At 42.6% G+C, this 18,555-nt stretch overlaps 1 protein-coding gene and 1 non-coding gene across 15 annotated transcripts in view; both read right to left on the bottom strand.

Moving 5' to 3' along the window:
• Positions 1 to 1,196: 1,196 nt before the first annotated feature.
• Positions 1,197 to 1,303, bottom strand: LOC129016447 (U6 spliceosomal RNA). The gene has a single exon (XR_008494836.1). It is a non-coding gene; the product is annotated as a U6 spliceosomal RNA (small nuclear RNA).
• A 12,921-nt stretch (positions 1,304 to 14,224) lies between these two features.
• The window catches only part of ATF7IP2 (activating transcription factor 7 interacting protein 2), a 94,966-nt gene continuing 90,635 nt past the window's right edge, over positions 14,225 to 18,555 (bottom strand). For all 14 annotated transcript variants that reach the window (XM_054455158.2, XM_054455155.2, XM_054455163.2 and 11 more), the window contains 2 exons: positions 16,894 to 16,979; positions 14,225 to 16,042 (listed from right to left, as the gene is read on the bottom strand). In XM_054455158.2, the coding sequence (XP_054311133.2) occupies positions 15,629 to 16,042; positions 16,894 to 16,979 (500 nt within the window). In that variant the 3' untranslated portion in view covers positions 14,225 to 15,628. The remainder of the gene's footprint in view (positions 16,043 to 16,893; positions 16,980 to 18,555) is intronic.

The following is an 18,555-nucleotide window of genomic DNA, read 5'->3' as shown; positions in this document are numbered from 1 at the left end:
TGAGATTTTTTTGTATTTTTGTGTGTGTGTTTTTTTAGCTCATCAGCTTTCATTAGCATTAGTGTATTTTATGTGTGGCCCAGGATGACGACTCTTCTTCCCATGTGGCCCAGGGAAGCCAAAAGGTTGGACGGCCCTGGTTTAAAGCAAGCAGGCACGGGTCGGGCTGTGACTGGGAGGTGATCACTGCAGCATATCTGCACAGCACAGGCAGGCTGTGGGGTTCACTGGAGTGAGTCAGGCAGGTTGTATCTAGCTATCCCGTGGGGAGGTGGTCACCAGGATAGGGCAGACATCTGGATGGATGACACTGAGGAACTAGGAGGAGGTGGAGAACTGCAAATTGGAACTAAGTCCTGCTTCTGGTATGGGAAAGTGTAACTTGTATTCAAAATGGAACCATACAAATGCAAATTAAAACCACAATGAGATTCCACCTTACTCCTGCAAGAATGGCCATAATTAGAGTCAAAAAACAATAGATATTGGCATGGATGTGGTGAAAAGGGAACATATTTACACTGCTGATGGCAATGTAAATTAGTACAACTACTTTGTAAAACAGTATGCCTCAAAGAACTAAAAGTAGATCTACCATTTGATCCAGCAATCCTACTACTGGGTATCTACACAAAGGAAAAGAAGTCATTTGAAAAAGACATACGCATACATGTTTATAGCAGCACAATTTGCAGCTGCAAAGATATGAAACCAACCTACATGCCCACTGACCAAGGAGTAAATAAAGAAAATGTGGTGTATATACACCATGGAATACTCAGTCATAAAAAGGAACAAAACAATGTCTTTTGCAGCAACTTGGATGGAGCTGGAGGCCATTACTCTATGTGAAGTAACAGGAATGGAAAACCAAATACTGTATGTTCTTACTATTTTTTTTTTTTTTTTTTTTAGCGAGAGTCTCACTCTGTCACCTGGGCTGGAGTGCAGTAGGGCAATCTCGGCTCACTGCAACCTCTGCCTCCCAGCTTCAAGCGATTCTCCTGCCTCAGCCTGCCGAGTAGCTGGGATTACAGGTGTGTGCCATCACACTTGGCTGATTTTTGTATTTTTAGTAGAGACAGGGTTTCACCATGTTGGTTAGGCTGGTCTTGAACTCCTGACCTCAAACAATCCACCCACCTTGGCCTTCCAAAGTGCTGGGATTATAGGCATGCGTCACCATACCCAGCCAAAAAAATATGGAATGCTTCACGAATTTGTGTATTATTCTTGCACATGGGCCATGCTAATCTTCTCTGTATCATTCCAATTTTAGTATATGTGCTGCCGAAGCAAGCACTGTTCTTACTTTTAAGCGGAAGCTAAGGTATGAGGATGCAAAAACATACAGAGTGATATAATGGACTTTGGGGACTTGGGGTGGGGTGACATTGGGAGGTGGGAGAGATAAAAGACTACATACTGGGTACAGTGTGCACTGCTCAAATGACAGGTATAATAAAATCTCAGAAATCACCACTAAAGAATTCATCCATGTAACCAAAAACTACCTATATCCCAAAAACTATTGAAATAAAAAAAGCAAATAGAACCATAAAATTATAAGAATTTACCACACTCATTTATTCCTTACAATGGCACTGTATGTATCTATCAGGATTCTTAGTCTCACTTTTTAAAAAATTTTTTAATTTTTTGAGACAGTTTCGCTCTTGTCACCCAGGCTGGAGTGCAGTGGCATGATCTCAGCTCACTGCAACCTCTGCCTCCTGGGTTCAAGCAATTCTCCTCCTCAGCCTCCTGAGTATCTGGGATTACAGGTGTGCACCACCACACCTGGCTAACTTTTGTATTTTTTTCAATAGAGACAGGGTTTTGCCATGTTGGCCAGGCTGGTCTCGAATTCCTGACCTCAGGTGATCCGCCTGCCCCAGCCTCCCAAAGTGCTGGGATTACAGGCATGAGCCACCACACCTGGCCTAGTCTGCCTCTTAATAGAAGAAGAACCAGTTAATTATGGAAAAAGAAACAGAGAAAAAGAGGGAGTAGGAGGGAGGAAAGAAGGGGGAAAGAGAAAAGAGGAGAAGGGCAGAGAAGGGAAGGAAACTATTACAAAATGTAGGCGGCCAATACTGCCTACATTTTGCACGTAGAGAAAAAGAAGGCTCAGAGACATAAAACTTGTTGCCCAAACTAGTTAATAAGTGTTGGAAATGACTTTCAGACCCAAGGGTGTATTTGTGAAGTCCATATTCTAGCACACACCAGTGAATGAGATATGCTGCTTTCCGGGATAGGTTGGGAAGCTACTGCCCTCCTCAACTCCTCAGAGCAAGGTTGCTCTTCCTCTGTCCTGGGAGTCCCCATCGTCTCAGGCAGGGAGCTATAGAAAGTTATAAATAATTTTTTGGTGCTGCAAAAGAAATAGCACTCAAACATAAATTTAATTTTCTCAGCAAGGCAATTTTACTTCTATAGAAGCGTGTGACTCACAGGTGGAGCAATGGCGAGAGCACACCTGAACAGGGGAGGGGAAGGGGTTTTTATTCCTGACACAGGTAGCCCCTACTGCCATGTCCCCTATTGGCTAGGGTTGGACCTCACAGTCTAAGATAATTCTGATTGGCTATTTTAAAGAGAGCAGGGGTATGAACTGGAGTGGCAGGGTGAGTAGTTTGGCAGGAAGGGTGGTTACAGAACTGGTGACTCAGGATAATTCAGGACGGAGCAGGTGACCAGGGGTGACTTAGGACGGAGCAGGTGACCAGGGGAACAGATGTGAACTACTGATTAGAACTGGAAAAGGTTGTTTATGGAAACTAGGGATGAGGAGAATGAGGAAGTTAAACTATAAAATGGAGAACAAAGAACTGAACATACTGACATACTGATTATTTGAAGAGAAATTTAGAACTCACTGTATTCAACAACTCCATCCTCTTGAATTTTACTTTCTCTTCAAACTTCCTTAACATGTCTTGGCTTAGTTGTTCTGCCTGATTCTCTAAAAGAAGCAGCTTCTCTGAATAAGGTGGAGGAGAGTTAAGGGAGGTTTTAGTAAGTGCTGTCTCTGAGTCTCTGCACCGGCCCACGGATGCATGGTATGACACAACACCCAACAAGAATGAGTACACCTATTACAGCTGCAAGAGAAGTAAGAATTGAGGCTATGATTTCTTACCATTTACCGAACCACCTTTCTAGCCACCCTGAGAAATGGTTATTTACTCCTGAGTTTTTGGCTAATTCATTGGACTGAGCAGTTAGACTTTGCAATGCCTTTGTTATACTTCCATCAGGGGTGGTATTGTTTGGGATGAAGGTACAATATTGAGTTTTGTTTTGTTTTGAGACGGAGTCTTGCTTTCGCTCTGTTGCCCAGGCTGGAGTGCAATGGTGTGATCTCAGCTCACTGCAACCTCCATCTCCTGGCTCCAAGCAATTCTCCTGCCTCAGCCTCCTGAGTAGCTGGGATTACAGGTGCACACCACCACACCTGGCTAATTTTTGTATTTTTAGTAGAGATGGAGTTTCATCATATTGGTCAGGCTGGTCTTGAACTCCTGATCTCATGATCCACCTGCCTCGGCCTCCCAAAGTGCTGGGATTACAGGCGTGAGCCACTGTGCCTGGCAACTACAATATTGAGTTTTAATCATAACACAAAGTCCTCCTCTTTCTGCTAATACCATGTCTAAGGCTATTCTGTTTTCCCAAGCCATCTGGCTAGTAGCCCCTAATTGCTCAGCTATTCCTTTAACAGCATCTCTAGTGTAGTTAATAAACTGCTGTTTGTTGTAATAAATGTAATTTATCCAATCTACATTCTTATTGTCACCCACCAAAATATTGACTCTACTCCTACAGCTATTTGATCTTGGGCTTTAAATTTATCTAGTACTCCCTGTGGGACTCCAGTTGCATCTAAATAAACATGAGAGTTGAAAGACCCATAAGGGTCTTCCCTTGTTTTACGATGTTGTATTTTCCCTCTCTCTGGTTGATGAAATGCCAGGGTGAAAGGGATAGCCAGTTGGACTAGAGCATAAGTGCTGCTCCAGTTACTTGGCAGTGTCCAGTAAAGGTCCACCACAATACTGCCACACATCTGCTCGGGGATGAACAAGGCTGACTGATTGGTAAGCTCCTGAAAAGTCTTGTGTCCTTTCAGTTCTCCAAGGAATAAATTCCCTCCTTGTCGTGAAAGACACGAAGCGAACTTAGGGTTGGGAGATGGAGGCTAGATGGCCCTCGGAGGCTGACCCACAGGGTGTCGGACTTCGGGATATAGCAGAGAGACAGCTTGGCACGACTTGCTACCCCAGGCTGTGGGATCCTGGAACAGAGCTACCATACAGCCCATGCCTGGTTGACTGGAGGACCATCCTAGTGGAAAGGGGATAATCTGGGCCTCTGGCCTGTCGTGTGCACAGGCATAACAATTGCTTTTGTTTAGCGTGCAAACAGAATATTGGATCCATTCCAACTAGGCATTTGCATCTTGATATCCTGTCTCTATTGCTAAAGTTTGTTTTAAATCATTTACCTCCTCAACGTCTACTTTGATCCTATCACTGGGTATATAATGAGAGAAGGTTTGTTTAGTGGAAAACTTAGGAGAGGGAGAAGGCCATGCAGGAGGTGAGGAGGCAGTGAAGCACATTTCAAAGGATCTTATGGGGTCCTTCTCTGAGACTTCTGTTCCTATATCATAGAAATGGCTTAATGAAGGGGAAGACCTCTGGGGAGCAGAGATGGTCGTCAGTACTGGATTGTACTGGTTCAGCTTACAATGGGGAGGGTAACTTCTTTAGTAAAATGAATATATGGTTTTAAGAAGCTGAAAGTACTAGTTGGGGCGGTCCATCCTTGCTCTTTAGTATTTTGTAGAGCATTGGACCAACTTCGGCAGAGAAGCTCTGCTCTAGGAGGACAAGATTCCCAGTTTATACTGGAAACCTTCGTCAAACTCTTCCCAAACTAACTTATCCCAGTTAACAGATTTCCAGTCTGAGGAAAGCTAGGAAGGATAAAAATACTTTTCTGAAGTGGAGAGTTGCCTCTGGTTTGGCAAATCTCCACAGGGCATCACAAGGCAAGCATCCAAAGTAATAGTTTGGGGTGAACTTGACCTGGTTACATTAATAACAAGAGGACTAGCAATAGAAGGGGAAAAGAAAGAGATGCAATATAAGAGGATCAACCCCGTTTTAGCTTTAGCTTGCTTGTGGCCCTGGAATAGCTGTCCATGATTTCGGAGGGGGTGTTGCTCATTTGACCCAGGTGTGATGAGTCCATCCTTTTTCTGCTATTCGAACTGTGATCTCAGTGGTTTGAAGCACTAGGTAGGGTCCTTCCCAAGCCAGTTCAAGTTTTCCTTCCATCCAACTTTTGATGAGGTCATGGTCTGCAGGCTGATGGTGGTGTACTGGAAACTCTAGGGGTGGTACCTGTGCTAAAAGACCTTTAGTTCTGCGGGAAGAAAAAGTGGAAGATAAACCAAGTATATAATTTCTGAGAAACTGATCTTTTGTTTCAAATGTAGGAAGATCAGTAATGGAATGTAGATAAGGCAATCCATAAAGCATCTCATAAGGGGATAGGCCTATGTCTTTTCAGGGAACAGTTCAGACTCTCAACAGGGTAATAGGCCTTTCTACTTTCCCTGATGAAGGTGGGTGCCAAGGAATATATTCCCATGTTATATCCAGTACCACCTGTGCTAATTTCGTAATGACATGTGCAGTGAAATGAATCCTATTATCTGAATCAATGTTTTCTAATAATCTACACCTGGGTATAATATTTTCTGTTTTTGAGATGGAGTCTCGCTCTGTTGCCCAGGCTGGGGTGCAGTGGCACGATCTCGGCTCACTGCAAGCTCCGCCTCCCGGGTTCATGCCATTCTCCTGCCTCAGCCTCCCGAGTAGCTGGGACTACAGGCACCCGCCGCCACGCCTGGCTAATTTTTTGTATTTTTAGTAGAGACGGGGTTTCACTGTGTTAGCCAGGATGGTCTCGATCTTCTGACCTCGTGATCCGCCCACCTCGGCCTCCCAAAGTGCTGGGATTACAGGCGTGAGCCACCACGCCTGGCAATATTTTCAACTAATGCCTTGACTACATTATTAGCGGTTGTACTTGAAAAGGAAATAGCTTCTACCCAATGAATAAGGTGATCTACTATTACTAATAAATACTTTAGACAACCAATTGGAGGCATCTCTGTGTAATCAATCTGGATACTTTGGAATGGCCCTAAGCCTGGACTCCTTTCCCTAAAGGGGAAGCTTTTACTATGCAACTGTCTGTAACCCGTTTGGCCAGGGTATAAGTTTCTATGCACCCATAAACTCCGAGGACTGCGTCACACATGACTTGGGGCCCCCAGTGGTTCCCTTGATGCAGTTGGAACAAAATTTTCCTCATAAGGGGTTTGGATAACATTTCTTTCTGGTCTGGCAATATCCATTTTCCTTCTGAATTCTCTTTAGCACCTATTTTTTATTAGTTTTTAGACCAAAGAAAACCAAACAGCACTTTATATTTGACAATCCTTCCTGTATGATTTTATACCAGATAAGCTACATTTCACCTTTATATTAATGTGCTATTAATGTTAAACTCAATTTTAATAAAACCTTGTGACATATTTATGCAATTTTAATGTCTGACCATAAGGTAAGATTTTTATAGACTCTTTTAAACCCGTTATAATTTTTGCTAAAGAGCAGGTTAGTGCTTTAAGAAAAACCTATTGTGATTTTATTTTAATGCCCAGTTCACAGAAAAACTGGATGATACCCCATTAACTTTAATACGTTTACACACAGAATTTCCTTTACAATTAAAGTTTCAAAACTTGCTTAAATTTTCAAAACAAATTTTAACCTTTTAATGTAGGTAAAAATCCACATTCTTATGCCTCCTTAATAATCCTTTTACCAAAAGTATATTTTATTTTCCTTACACACCTCGCACATAAACTGTTTCTTCAATAGTTTTACGTTCAGGAGGCCTAATTACTTTTAAATTATACAACATTTCTTGCATAAATTCCCTTTTATAATATTTTTCACGACTTTCACAATCTTTAACATACCTTAACTTTCTGACTTGTTGTAAACATCCTTTTCTTTCAACAACCAGTTAATTTATTTTAGGACAAGAATTTACCATATAAGATTGTTTTTACATAAATTCTCCTTTTTTTTTTTTTTTTAATGTCAGAGATGATAACCATTCTTTCCTAAAGCAAACTTCCTTCGTGTCTGTGGACTAGACTGCCTACGGCACAAGATTAGAAGTTAGGATAATACATGTTACACTGTCAACTTTTAGCAAACTTTACTTTTGTTGAAAACCTTGTAAATTTGGGACTTTAATTAAAGACAGGCTTTTTCTGGTATCTGGGGACACGGACAATAGCTATTTCTTTTGGCAATTGAAGGTTATTTAATACTTGGGTGATTAATTCCTTGGGGACCAGGTCTTGGCCTTTGCTATTAATAAGACCTCGTTCAGTCCAAATTTTTCCAAATCTATGAGCCACTACAAAGGCATGCTTAGAATTGGTATAGATGGCTCTTTCCTTGTTCTGTAAGTGCTTTAAGGCTTGGCTGAGTGCAAACAGCTCACAAGTTTGAGCAGACCAATTATTAGGCAAATTTCCTAACACTATTTCTACAAGAGCTTCTCTATCAATTACTGAACACCTATTGTGTCTTTTTCCCTCAATCATCTGGGAGGAACCATCTATAAATAAGTGTTGTCCTGTCCTGAAGGGAGTTTCTCCTAGGTCTGGTCAGATCTTTGTATGGTAATTAATTACATCTAAACATGTGTGCTCTCTCTTTAGATTTAGATTCCCTGTTAGGAAACCTGCTGGGTTAAGCGAATTATCAGTGGTTAATGTTAAATCATCTTTTTCTAACAGAATAGCCTGATTTAAGATTCTTGAGTCAGTAAGCTACCTTTGCTTTTTGACTTAGGATAGTTCTGACCTGGTGAGGTGTGCTCACAATGAGGATTCCTCTAAAAGTTATTTTTCTACTTTCTTCTGTTAGCAAAGCAGTTGCCACTATAGATTGAATGCATTTGGGCCATCCACTGGTTACTGGATTAAGGATTTTTGATAGGAAGTTTATGGGTTGCCAGTGGCCTCTGTGCTTTTGGGTATTTCTAAGGCTACGCCCTTGTTCACACTGACAAAAAGATGGAATGGCTGCTTACAGAGGGTAAAGCTAGGACAGGGGCAGTTACTAATAGATGTTTTAACCTTTCCACCTACTGGATTTCTGATAATTGCCAAATGGGGGGGTTTGGCCCATTTTGTGTGAACTTTTTGTATAAAAGCCTATCCATAGACAACAGTACCTGACTAATCCTAAAATTTTCTAAGTTCTTATTTAGTCTCCAGCAGAAGCAAGGATATAATGCCTTCAATCCGTTCAAGCTCAATTTTCTGTTTACCTTTGCTAATTAAATGACTTGTTCTAATATTTGACTAAATACATTTGGAGACTCTGTAAACCCTTGGGGTAAGACTGTCTATCAGTATTGCTATTTTTGACTGGAGTGAGGGTCTTCTTACTCAAAGGCAAATAGGTCGTGGCTGTCCTCTGCTGACAAGCCCAGAAGGCGTCTTTTAAATCTATTACTGTAAACCATTGGTGACTGTATGGGACCCTACTGTTAATAGTATAAGCATTGGGAATAACAGGGTGGGTAGTTTGGACTATTTGATTAATAGCTCTAAGGTCTTGTGTTAACCGGTATGACCCATCTGCCTTCTTTACAAGCAGTATTGGAGTGTTATAGGGAGACATACAGGGTTTAAGAAGCCCATCACGGAGAAGACCTTCAATTATCAATTATAGGTTTTAAATTTATCCTGGCTTGTAAAGGAATAGGGTACACTGCTTTCTCTTTACTACTTCCCCAGGGGTTTTTAATTTAACATGAATCTGAGGAATCTGTAACTTTCCTCAGTTCCTGTCTTTTGACCATATATCAGGATGAATGTGTTCTTCATCTGCAGTGGTGAGCAAGTTTAGGGAGGGGAGGAATTTTCCATGATTGATTTGGAGGCCTAAGCCTTATTCTAGCATCAAATCTCTTCATAATAGATTTGTCTCTGCTTCCAGAATTAACAGAAATTTAATATTAGCTGATTTTCTTTTATATATGACTTTTGTTCTTCTTCCTATTTGGAACTTTGTCTTTTGAGGGTGATCTATTTTTAATTTGAAGCATTTGTTTTGTCCTCTTTCTGTCCCTTTGCCTCTCCCTCTTTCTTTGCCTCTCTCTCTCTCTTCTACTTTCTCTCACTCTCTGCTTCCCTCTTTTCCTCTCTTTCTCTCTTCCTCTCTCTCCCTTTGACTCTCTGTCTCTCTCTCTTTCTCTCTCAGATTTTTTTTTCTTCTACCTTTGAGTCTCCTGGCTTTACTTTCATACCCTTTATATTGCCTGGAGAGTGGGGGTCTAGGTTCTTTATAGGTTCTGGGCCCCTGGGTACTTTGTTGCATGGTGGGCACAATTTTTGCCTTCTGCTTTTGTTTTTCTTCATCTCTTTATTTTTGAGATGGAGTTTCACTCTTGTTGCCCAGGGTGGAGTGCAAAGGCATGATCTCAGCTCACCGCAACCTCCACCTCCCAGGTTGAAGCGATTCTCCTGCCTCAGCCTCCCAAGTAGCTGGGATTATAGGCATGCGCCACCACGCCCGGCTAATTTTGTATTTTTAGTAGGGATGGGGATTCTCCATGTTGGTCAGGCTGGTCTCGAACCCCTGACCTCAGGTTATCCACCCACCTTGGCCTCCCAAAGTGCTGGGATTACAGCGCCCAGCCTCTTCATCTCTTCTTACATATACTTTTTGGGTTTCTCTTAGAAACTCTTCTATAGGTTTATCTTTCTAGTTTTCTTTCTTTTATAATTTCTTGTTAATATCTGGCTGTTAGTGGCAAAATGAAGTTTTAACATTTCCTATGTAAGAGGATCCTCGAGACCTAGACCAGTATATTTTCTCATTTGTTCCTTTAATCTGTCTAAAAATTCTATAGGCCCTTCATCTTTCCCTTGCTGTATATCAAATGTTCAGGTAAGATTCTGGGTTTGGGGTACAGATTCAACCCAGGTACAGATTCTGGGTTTGGGGTACAGGGACAAATCTATTAGGAAGAGATTTGATGCTAGAATTAGGCTTAGGCCTCCAAATCAATCATGGAAAATTCCTCCCCTCCCTAAACTTGCTCACCACCGCAGACAAAGAACACATTCATCCTGAGATATGGTCAAAAGACGGGAATCAATTCTCTAAGGTCCTGCATATTTTCTTGGTTGGCTGCATTGTTATTGTCCCACCGGGGTCTTCAGTGGGAAATTTTTGATCTGTTGTAGGAATGTTTTGGCCAGGAGGGTGTTCACGGTTCCTAGGCTCCCATAACGGCTCTATGGATCATGCCTCTTTCCTCCGAGAAGAGGGGAATGGGAAATTCTGAATATCCTTTTTACATTGCTCTGTCTCGTGTTGAAGTCCTTTTAGGGAAAGGCACTTAGGCTGGTAGTGAGTGGGCTCTTGGGATGATTCCCAAGAGGCAGGGTTATAAGGAGGGGGACAACAAGGATAGGAGAAGGGTCTGGGACAGCAGCTGATTTTTCTTGTTTTTGGTCCTTTCATTATCCTTCTAATATTTTAACGTTAGGCCTGGGGGATTATTAGGGGGAATATTATTGTTGCTAGCTTTATCCTTTTTATCCCTTACGTTACTTGGCTTATTTCCCATCTTGATGGCTTTGGGGTGAGGCTCAATCTCCCTTTACTGGAAATTTCTCACGTATTAGGGTGAGGCTCAATTTCCCTTACTGGAAATTGCTTGCCAAAACTTTTGGAGTGAGGCTCAATTTCCCCTACTGGAAATGTCTTGCCACTTCTTCTTACACTTTCAATCTCCCAGATCCCCCGACCAAGGAATACTTCACCACCCCCGAGGCTTTTCTTGCCTTGGTATCTCCCAACCACCAAGGAAATACTTTGCCGCTTTTGCAACGTTTCTTACCTTGGTCTGTGCACAGAGTTACGTAGTCGCTGTGGTATGTGAGGATCCTTTCCCCAAGGTCTCCGGTTGGTTTCTTTCCGCTTTGCTGAGAGTCTGGGTTTATTCATCATACCGGGTGGGTCTCAATTCCTTACCCGAGGCTGCTGCAACAAGGCAGCGCACTTCTCCTGATGGGAGCAGTCTAGACCCGCCCCAGATGGAGAATGGGAATCTCGGGCAAGCCCCCAAATTGTTCTTTTTCTGAGACGGAGTCTCACTCTTTCACCCAGGCTGGAGTGCAGTGGCACTATCTTGGCTTACTGCAAGCTCCGCTTCCTGGGTTCAGGCCATTCTCCTGCCTCAGCCTCCCGAGTAGCTCGGACTACAGGCGCCCGCCACCGTGCCCGGGTAATTTTTTGTATTTTTAGTAGAGACAGGGTTTCACCGTGTTAGCCAGGATGGTCTCGATCTCCTGACCTCATGATCCATCTGCTTCAGCCTCCCAAACTGCGGAGATTACAGGTGTGAGCCACAGCGCCTGGCCCCAAATTGTTATAAATAAATTTTCAGTGCCACAAAAGAAATAGCACTCGAACATAAATTTAATTTTCTCAGCAAGGCAATTTTACTTCTATAGAAGGGTGCGACTCATGGGTGGAGCAATGGTGAGAACACACCTCAACAAGGGAGGGGGAAGGGGTTTTTATTCCTGACTCAGGTAGCCCCTACTGCTGTGTCATTCCCCTATTGGCTAGGGTTAGACAACACAGTCTAAGCTAATTCCGACTAGCTATTTTAAAGAGATCAGGAGTACGAGCTGGAGTGGCAGGGTGAGTAGTTTGGCGGGAAGGGCGGTTACAGAACAGGTGACTCAGGATGACTCAGGTCAGAGCAGGTGACCAGGGTGACTCAGGACAGAGCAGGTGACCAGGAGAAGAGATGTGAACTACTGATTAGAACTGGTGGAAAAGGTTGTTTACTGCAACTAGGGGTGAGGAGAACGAGGAAGTTAAGCTTTAAAATGGAGAACAAAGAACTGAACCTACTGACATACTGATTCTTTGAAGAGAAATTTAGAACTCGTGGTATTCAACAAGAACAAGGATCTCTCATGGGGCCAGACTTGTTCCTATGCATGAGAGCTGGTGGAGAAGGCCACACAAACTGTTCCCTTTGTGTCTATTGTGAAGCCTAGAGTCACCATCGGTCAACCAGGCAGGCTGTTGGGGAGGAAGGATGGATGTGGTTGGGACCAAGTACAAACTGGAACCTGTGTCACCAATCCCACCTTGAAGCCATGGGAATAATGGGCTGTGGGAAAAACACACAGCAGCACCCATACGTGCCCTGTACTTGGACAGGCTAGAGGTGGCTTTGATGGCAACTGCAGGTCCATCAACTCGCAGATGAGCAACAGTGCACACCACCAGCCTCATTCTGATGTCCTGCACTGCCCTTCAGAACCCAAGACATATGATGCCATTTCACTTCTGCTCTCTAAATCTCAGCAAATGTCTCATGATCAATGCTAACCTTGAACCAGCCAAGGAAGGAAATCCTGGGCAGGTAGTTCTAGCTTAGCTATGGGGACACAGTCCAGAACCACCACACTTACCTTGTGATACACCTCTCACTGAAGATTGGAAATACCAGAGGTTTGCTTCCCCAATTCACCTTGCAACTTGAACATAAGCCCTAGGATAAGCCAATCAGATGCTGGGATTTCAATCTGGAGCCACAAGGCAGCAAAGAGTGTGAATTCTAACTGTCCCTTCAGTCTAGTTGCCACAGACAGCAGAGCATGGTGTACACAGCATGAATCAGAACCATGTAGCTGGTTTTGAATCCTGGCTGTAATAATTCCCTGGGCCTCTGTGACCTTGCACAAGTCTCCTAAGCTCTCTGGGCCTGTCTCTCTATCTTTAAAATGGGCATAAAATGTCTAACATATCATTATGTAGAATGTGAATTGCATAAACTGTATCAGGTTCCAAACTTCATTGGGTTGTTGCAAAGTATTTTTTTTCCTTGAGTCTCTAGGATTCCTAGTGATTCCTTGGGCCACTCCATAGCCTTTTCTCAATGTATTCAATTTTCAGTCATCACTCAGTTTGATTCTGTTACCTAATGAAGGTATAAAGGTTTCCCACTGGAAGTATAGGAAGCATTTCGTGGGGTGGGGTCAGGGTGTGGGTTCTCTGTACTGTGTGACTGTGTTACTGGCAGGACTTTTGTCCTTAGGCTGGCTGGCTCCTTCCTGGTATCACTGCTGTGTTAACAGTTGAGGATCTGCCTATAATCCAAGCACTTTAGGAGGCCGAGGCAGAAGGATCCCTTGAGCCCGAGACCAGGCTGGGCAACATAGTGAGACCTCATCAATACTAAAGTTCAAAAAAATTAGCCATGCATGGTGGTACACACCTGTAGTCCCAGCTACTTAAGAGGCTAAGGTGGGAGGATCACTTGAGCCCAAGAAGTTGAGGCTGCAGGGGCACTGATGGTGGTGCCACTGCACTCCGGCCTGGGTACACAGAGATCCTATCTCAGAAACAAATGAACAAACAAAACTGTTGATATTGCCCCTGCCTCACCAAAAGGCAAAACAGTAAGGCTTTTTTTTGAGACAGAGTCTTGCTCTGTCAGCCAGGCTGGAGTGCAGTGGTGCGATCTCGGCTCACTGCAAGCTCCGCCTCCCGGGTTCACACCATTCTCCTGCCTCAGCCTCCCAAGTAGCTGGGACTACAGGCGCCTGCCACCACGCCCAGCTAATTTTTCGTATTTTTTGTAGAGACAGGGTTTCACCATGTTAGCCAGGATGGTCTCGATCTCCTGACCTCGTGATCCACCTGCCTCGGCCTCCCAAAGTGCTGGGAATATAGGAGTGAGCCACCGCGCCTGGCTACAGTAATGCTTTCTGAGGTACCACCTCTTAAGAGGTTTGCTGTCAGCCTTTCTCCCTCTTCCTGTGTTCATAAAGGCTCATTTGTCAGAGACTTGAGCATCGATCATCTTTCCAGATGGCCCACTGGCTGCAGATGCAGGTTCACTTGGTAATGGGTACCAAAATCTTATTTCTAGGCTGTGTCTTTGGGCTTCACAGTGAGTGAATGTCTAGTCCATGGCAATCCCAGGGTGAGTTCCTGGCTCTGAGCAGGAAATGGAACTCACAGGGCAGTTCCTCTCATGAATCAGTAATTTTCTTAAAAGTAAAGACATAGAAGACTGCAGAAAATAACAGCTTTATTACTGCAGATGTGAGAGCATTTACAAAATGCCAAGGAAAACCATTCCCTGTTTTGAGCCTCTGGAGCCTGAACTCTCACCATGTACCAGGAAAGAATGCCCCTCTTTCGAACTTTCAAACAGTTGGGATTATTTTTGTTTCTTATCATCCCAGTTATTTTCTCAAGTTTGCCTCCATTGGGCCCTGTTCAGTTTCTTGGGCTGCTTGGACTAGTCACAGCTCCACTTCCATCACTTCTCTGGAAGAGGTGGGCACAAGACACATCTGAGCCCCTTAGTACTGTGATGGCAGCCAGGAAATGATCAAAGGGTAGCATTTAGGAAATCAGCAAACTAAAGCTTCAAATCTAAGGTGGACAATTCCATTCTCAACTCAAATAGGTTGGGTAATGCTTTCATAAGATACTATTATGTTTTTGTGTACACAGCACACAAATTTTATTATGTCTACAAACAGATTCAGGAAAGATCTCCAGGCTATTTCCCCAAATGACTGACAAAGTGCAAAACAAAACAAAAAAGAGGAGGGGCACAAATGAATAGCCCACTTAGAAGCTGAATAGAATGGGAAGCCATTTCTTTTCATAAAATCTTTTAATTTTTGGCCAGACATGGTGGCTTACGCCTATAATCCCAGCACTTTGGGAGGCTGGGGCAGGTGGATCCCCTGAGGTCAGGAGTTTGAGACCAGCCTGACCAACAAGGTGAAACCTCATCTCTCCTAAAAATAAATTAGCCGGGCGTGGTGGCAAGCGACTATAGTCCCAAGCTACTTGGGAGGCTGACATAGGAGAACTGCTTGAACCCGGGAGATGGAGGCTGCAGTGAGCTGATACTGTGCCCCTGTACTCCAGCCTGGGCAACAGAGCAATATTCCATCTCAAAAAAAAAATCTTTTAATTTTTATAATTAACTTTCATCATGCAGCCCAACATGTCATCTTTTCATAAAATCTTGGTAGAGGTGCACTCCAGGGATGATCTGGCTCTCAGTCAAGGGCTGACTTTTCCTGTAGCTATGCTGACCACAGTAGGTCACTAAAAGCTGATTGTTAATGGAGGAAACAGTGGCTGCTTGTATCCTAGGTCTTCTGATAGCAGCAGAAGTTCCACAGTCACCAAAGGTATTCTTCACAACGCACCTCAGCAACACGGGCCCATGATAGCATATGTTTTAGAACTTATCCATTGGAAGGACATATTTAATACAAACCAGAAATTCATCAAATTACTGGCCACTTACAACATATAGAAGAGGACTGTCCCAATAGAAAGGGCTCACAATCTGAGCTGGCCTTTTACAACGGCAAATAGTAATACAGTAACATTGTAAACAAATATGAAAAAAAGAGTAGTATAATATATAATTATTAAAGACCTCTCTTTTAGGTAAGATTTTCAGAAAACCCAGGGATAGATTTTATATCACAGAATGGTCCATATCGTCCAAAAATATCTTTTGATTGGACAGTAAAATAGTATCTGTTGGAAGCTAAAAACTGAGATAAAGTACAGGCCATGGGGAGTGGTAAAGCTTTAATTTCTCCAATCTTCTTCCAAATCAACTTATTATTAGAGTTCTCATGACACAGGAAGAGGTGGTAGCTTTCTACAGGAGCGCACTTGGGATTGATTTTGGTTATATTCCAAGTCAGGGCAATGCCATTGGGTCTGAAAACCCGTTTCACTTTGAGCTCAGGCTTCTGGGGAGGAAGTGTGTCTCGGGTTTTGTCTACTAATTCAGATAGTGGTGTTGGTGGTTCTGGGAGAGGTGGCAGGTGCTCAAAGGACTCAGGAACCTAAAAACACAATTGTAAGAAAATATAGCTTTTAAAGTGGTCAATTGCAGTTGTAGAAATATGTATTTCTCATTCTTCAATCCATTTATCAAAATAATAAAAGGATATTTCAGTAATATGTGAGGCTGGATCCAGTCCTTTAAGCATAATCCTCTTTTGGATTTAAGATTTCTACACCCTGGAATATCAATAATCCAGAATGGGTTAGGTTCCAGACATGTGGGATAAATATTCCATCTCATTTCCAAATTGCGTTCTCAAACACTATACTAATTTACATGAAAAGTGTCAGCGTGGCTGGGTGCATTGCCTCACCTGAAGTCAGGAGTTTGAGACCAGCCTGGCCAACATGGCAAAACCCCATCTCTACTAAAAATACAAAAATTAGCTGTGCGTGGTAGTGCATGCCTGTAATCCCAGCTACTCAGGAGGCTGAGGCAGGGGACTCACTTGAACCCAGGAGGTGGAGGTTGCAGTGAGCCGAGATCACGCCACCACACTATAGCCTGGGCGACACGGCAAGATTCCGTCTCAAAAAAAAAACAAAAAAACAAAAAAACAAAAACAAGGGTCAGTGTATGTTTGAGAACACCCTTTTCCTCCCATCCTCATCAACAATGGCTATTGCTTCTTTTCCAATTTGTTCAATAAAAAAAGTATTTGTTTTAATTTCTGTAGCTTCTGTAAAACTCAATTTAATAATTTTAATTGTATAAATAAGGAGATTAACAGCAGCACATTAAATTGTTTTCTAAGCTGAAATGTGACCAAAATGTTTCTTCAAGAGTAAGATAGGTACTTCCCACTCAATTTGGAATAAATATCCCTTACAGAGCACTTTGAATCAGTACCTGGGCTCCATTTTGTGCCAATGGGGTTGTTTCTTTTGAGTTTGAAACAGCTTTCGGATGTGACTCCAGCGGGGATACTGGACTTTCTGTGAACAACACAAGGTTTAAGAAGTAAATGTTATCTGCAATAATCAATTCTATAGCCTTTAAGCTATAGTTTACATCTTTGGTGGTAATTAAATGTGAATTAAAATTATAAAACCGTGAATTATGAAGATACACTTTTAATTAAAGTTCAAGATACAGAGGTACCAAATATAGAAAATTTTTAAGGTGACAAAAATTCCCCTTAAGGTAAACACTTCAGACATTGTGTAACTGGGAACTGGATAAGTTTACACATGGGACAGAGATCTCTGATCAATGATCTTAGAGGCAAATTTTCTCGTTAGGCCAACAAACATGTCCACAAACACAGAGCCATTTATAATCTACACCCAAGTTTTAGGAATTCAAACTAAAAATCATGTGGGTTGGGGTTAAAGAAATCTCAACTAATGAGGTCTATGCTCGTCTGGAAGGAATTAGGTATAAAATGTGGAGTGGGGAAAAGAAGAGTGGAAGGAGGAGAAACAGAAAGGAAAATAGATGGTGACAAGAAGAAAGGAGGCGAATAGGAAAAATGTGGGTGGGTGGGAGGGAAAGAAGGTACAAGTAGGCAAAAGAATGGATAGAAAACAACCGGGGAGGCTGCGCATAGTGGCTCACATCTGTCATCCCAGCACTTCAGGACGCAGATGACTTGAGGTCAGGAGTTCCAGATCAGCCTGGGCAACATGGTGAAATCCCGTCTCTACTAAAAATACAAAATTAGCCGGGTGTGGTGGCGCATGCCTATAGTCCCAGCTACTCGGGAGGCTGAGACAGAGAATTGCTTAAACCCGGGAGGTGGAGGTTGAAGTGAGCCAACATCAAGCCACTGCATTCTATCCTGGGTGACAGAGGACAGAGCGAGACTGTCTCAAAAACAAACAAACAAAAAGTATTTCCAGTTCTAAATCACTAAGAAATCACCAGACTGTTTTCCACAATGGTGGAACTAATTTACATTCCTACCAACAGTGTAAACGCATTCCTATTTCTCTACATCCTCGCCAGCATCTGTTGTTTTCTGACTTTAATAATCGCCATTCTGACAGGCATGAGATGGTATCTCATTGTGGTTTTGATTTGCATTTCTCTGATGATCAGTGATGTTGAGCTTTTTTTCATGTTTGTTGGCCAAATGTACGTCTTCTTTTGAGAAATGTCTGCTCATGTCCTTTGCCCACTTTTTAATGGGGTTGCTTTTTCTTGTAAATTTGCTTAAGTTCCTTATAGATTCTGGGTATTAGAACTTTGTCAGATAGACAGATTGCAAAAATTTTCTCCCATTCTGTAGGCTGTCTGTTCGCTGATGATAGTTTCTTCTGCTGTACAGAGGCTCTTTAATTAGAACCCATTTGTTGACTTTTGCTTTTGTTGCAATTGCTTTTGGCGATTTCATCATAATATTGTCATTTGGCCTAGCAGTCTCATGACTGGGTATACACCCAAAGGAATATTAATCATTCTATCATAAAGATACATGCATGTATATGTTAATTGCAGCACTATTCACAATAGCAAAGACATGGAATCAACGCAAAAGCCCATCAATGATAGACTAGATAAAGAAAATGT

This window comes from Pongo pygmaeus, chromosome 18 (assembly GCF_028885625.2).
Source record: "Pongo pygmaeus isolate AG05252 chromosome 18, NHGRI_mPonPyg2-v2.0_pri, whole genome shotgun sequence".
Taxonomy (NCBI): domain Eukaryota; kingdom Metazoa; phylum Chordata; class Mammalia; order Primates; family Hominidae; genus Pongo; species Pongo pygmaeus.
Note: the sequence above shows the minus strand (reverse complement) of the source record. Positions and strands in the feature narration are given on the sequence as shown.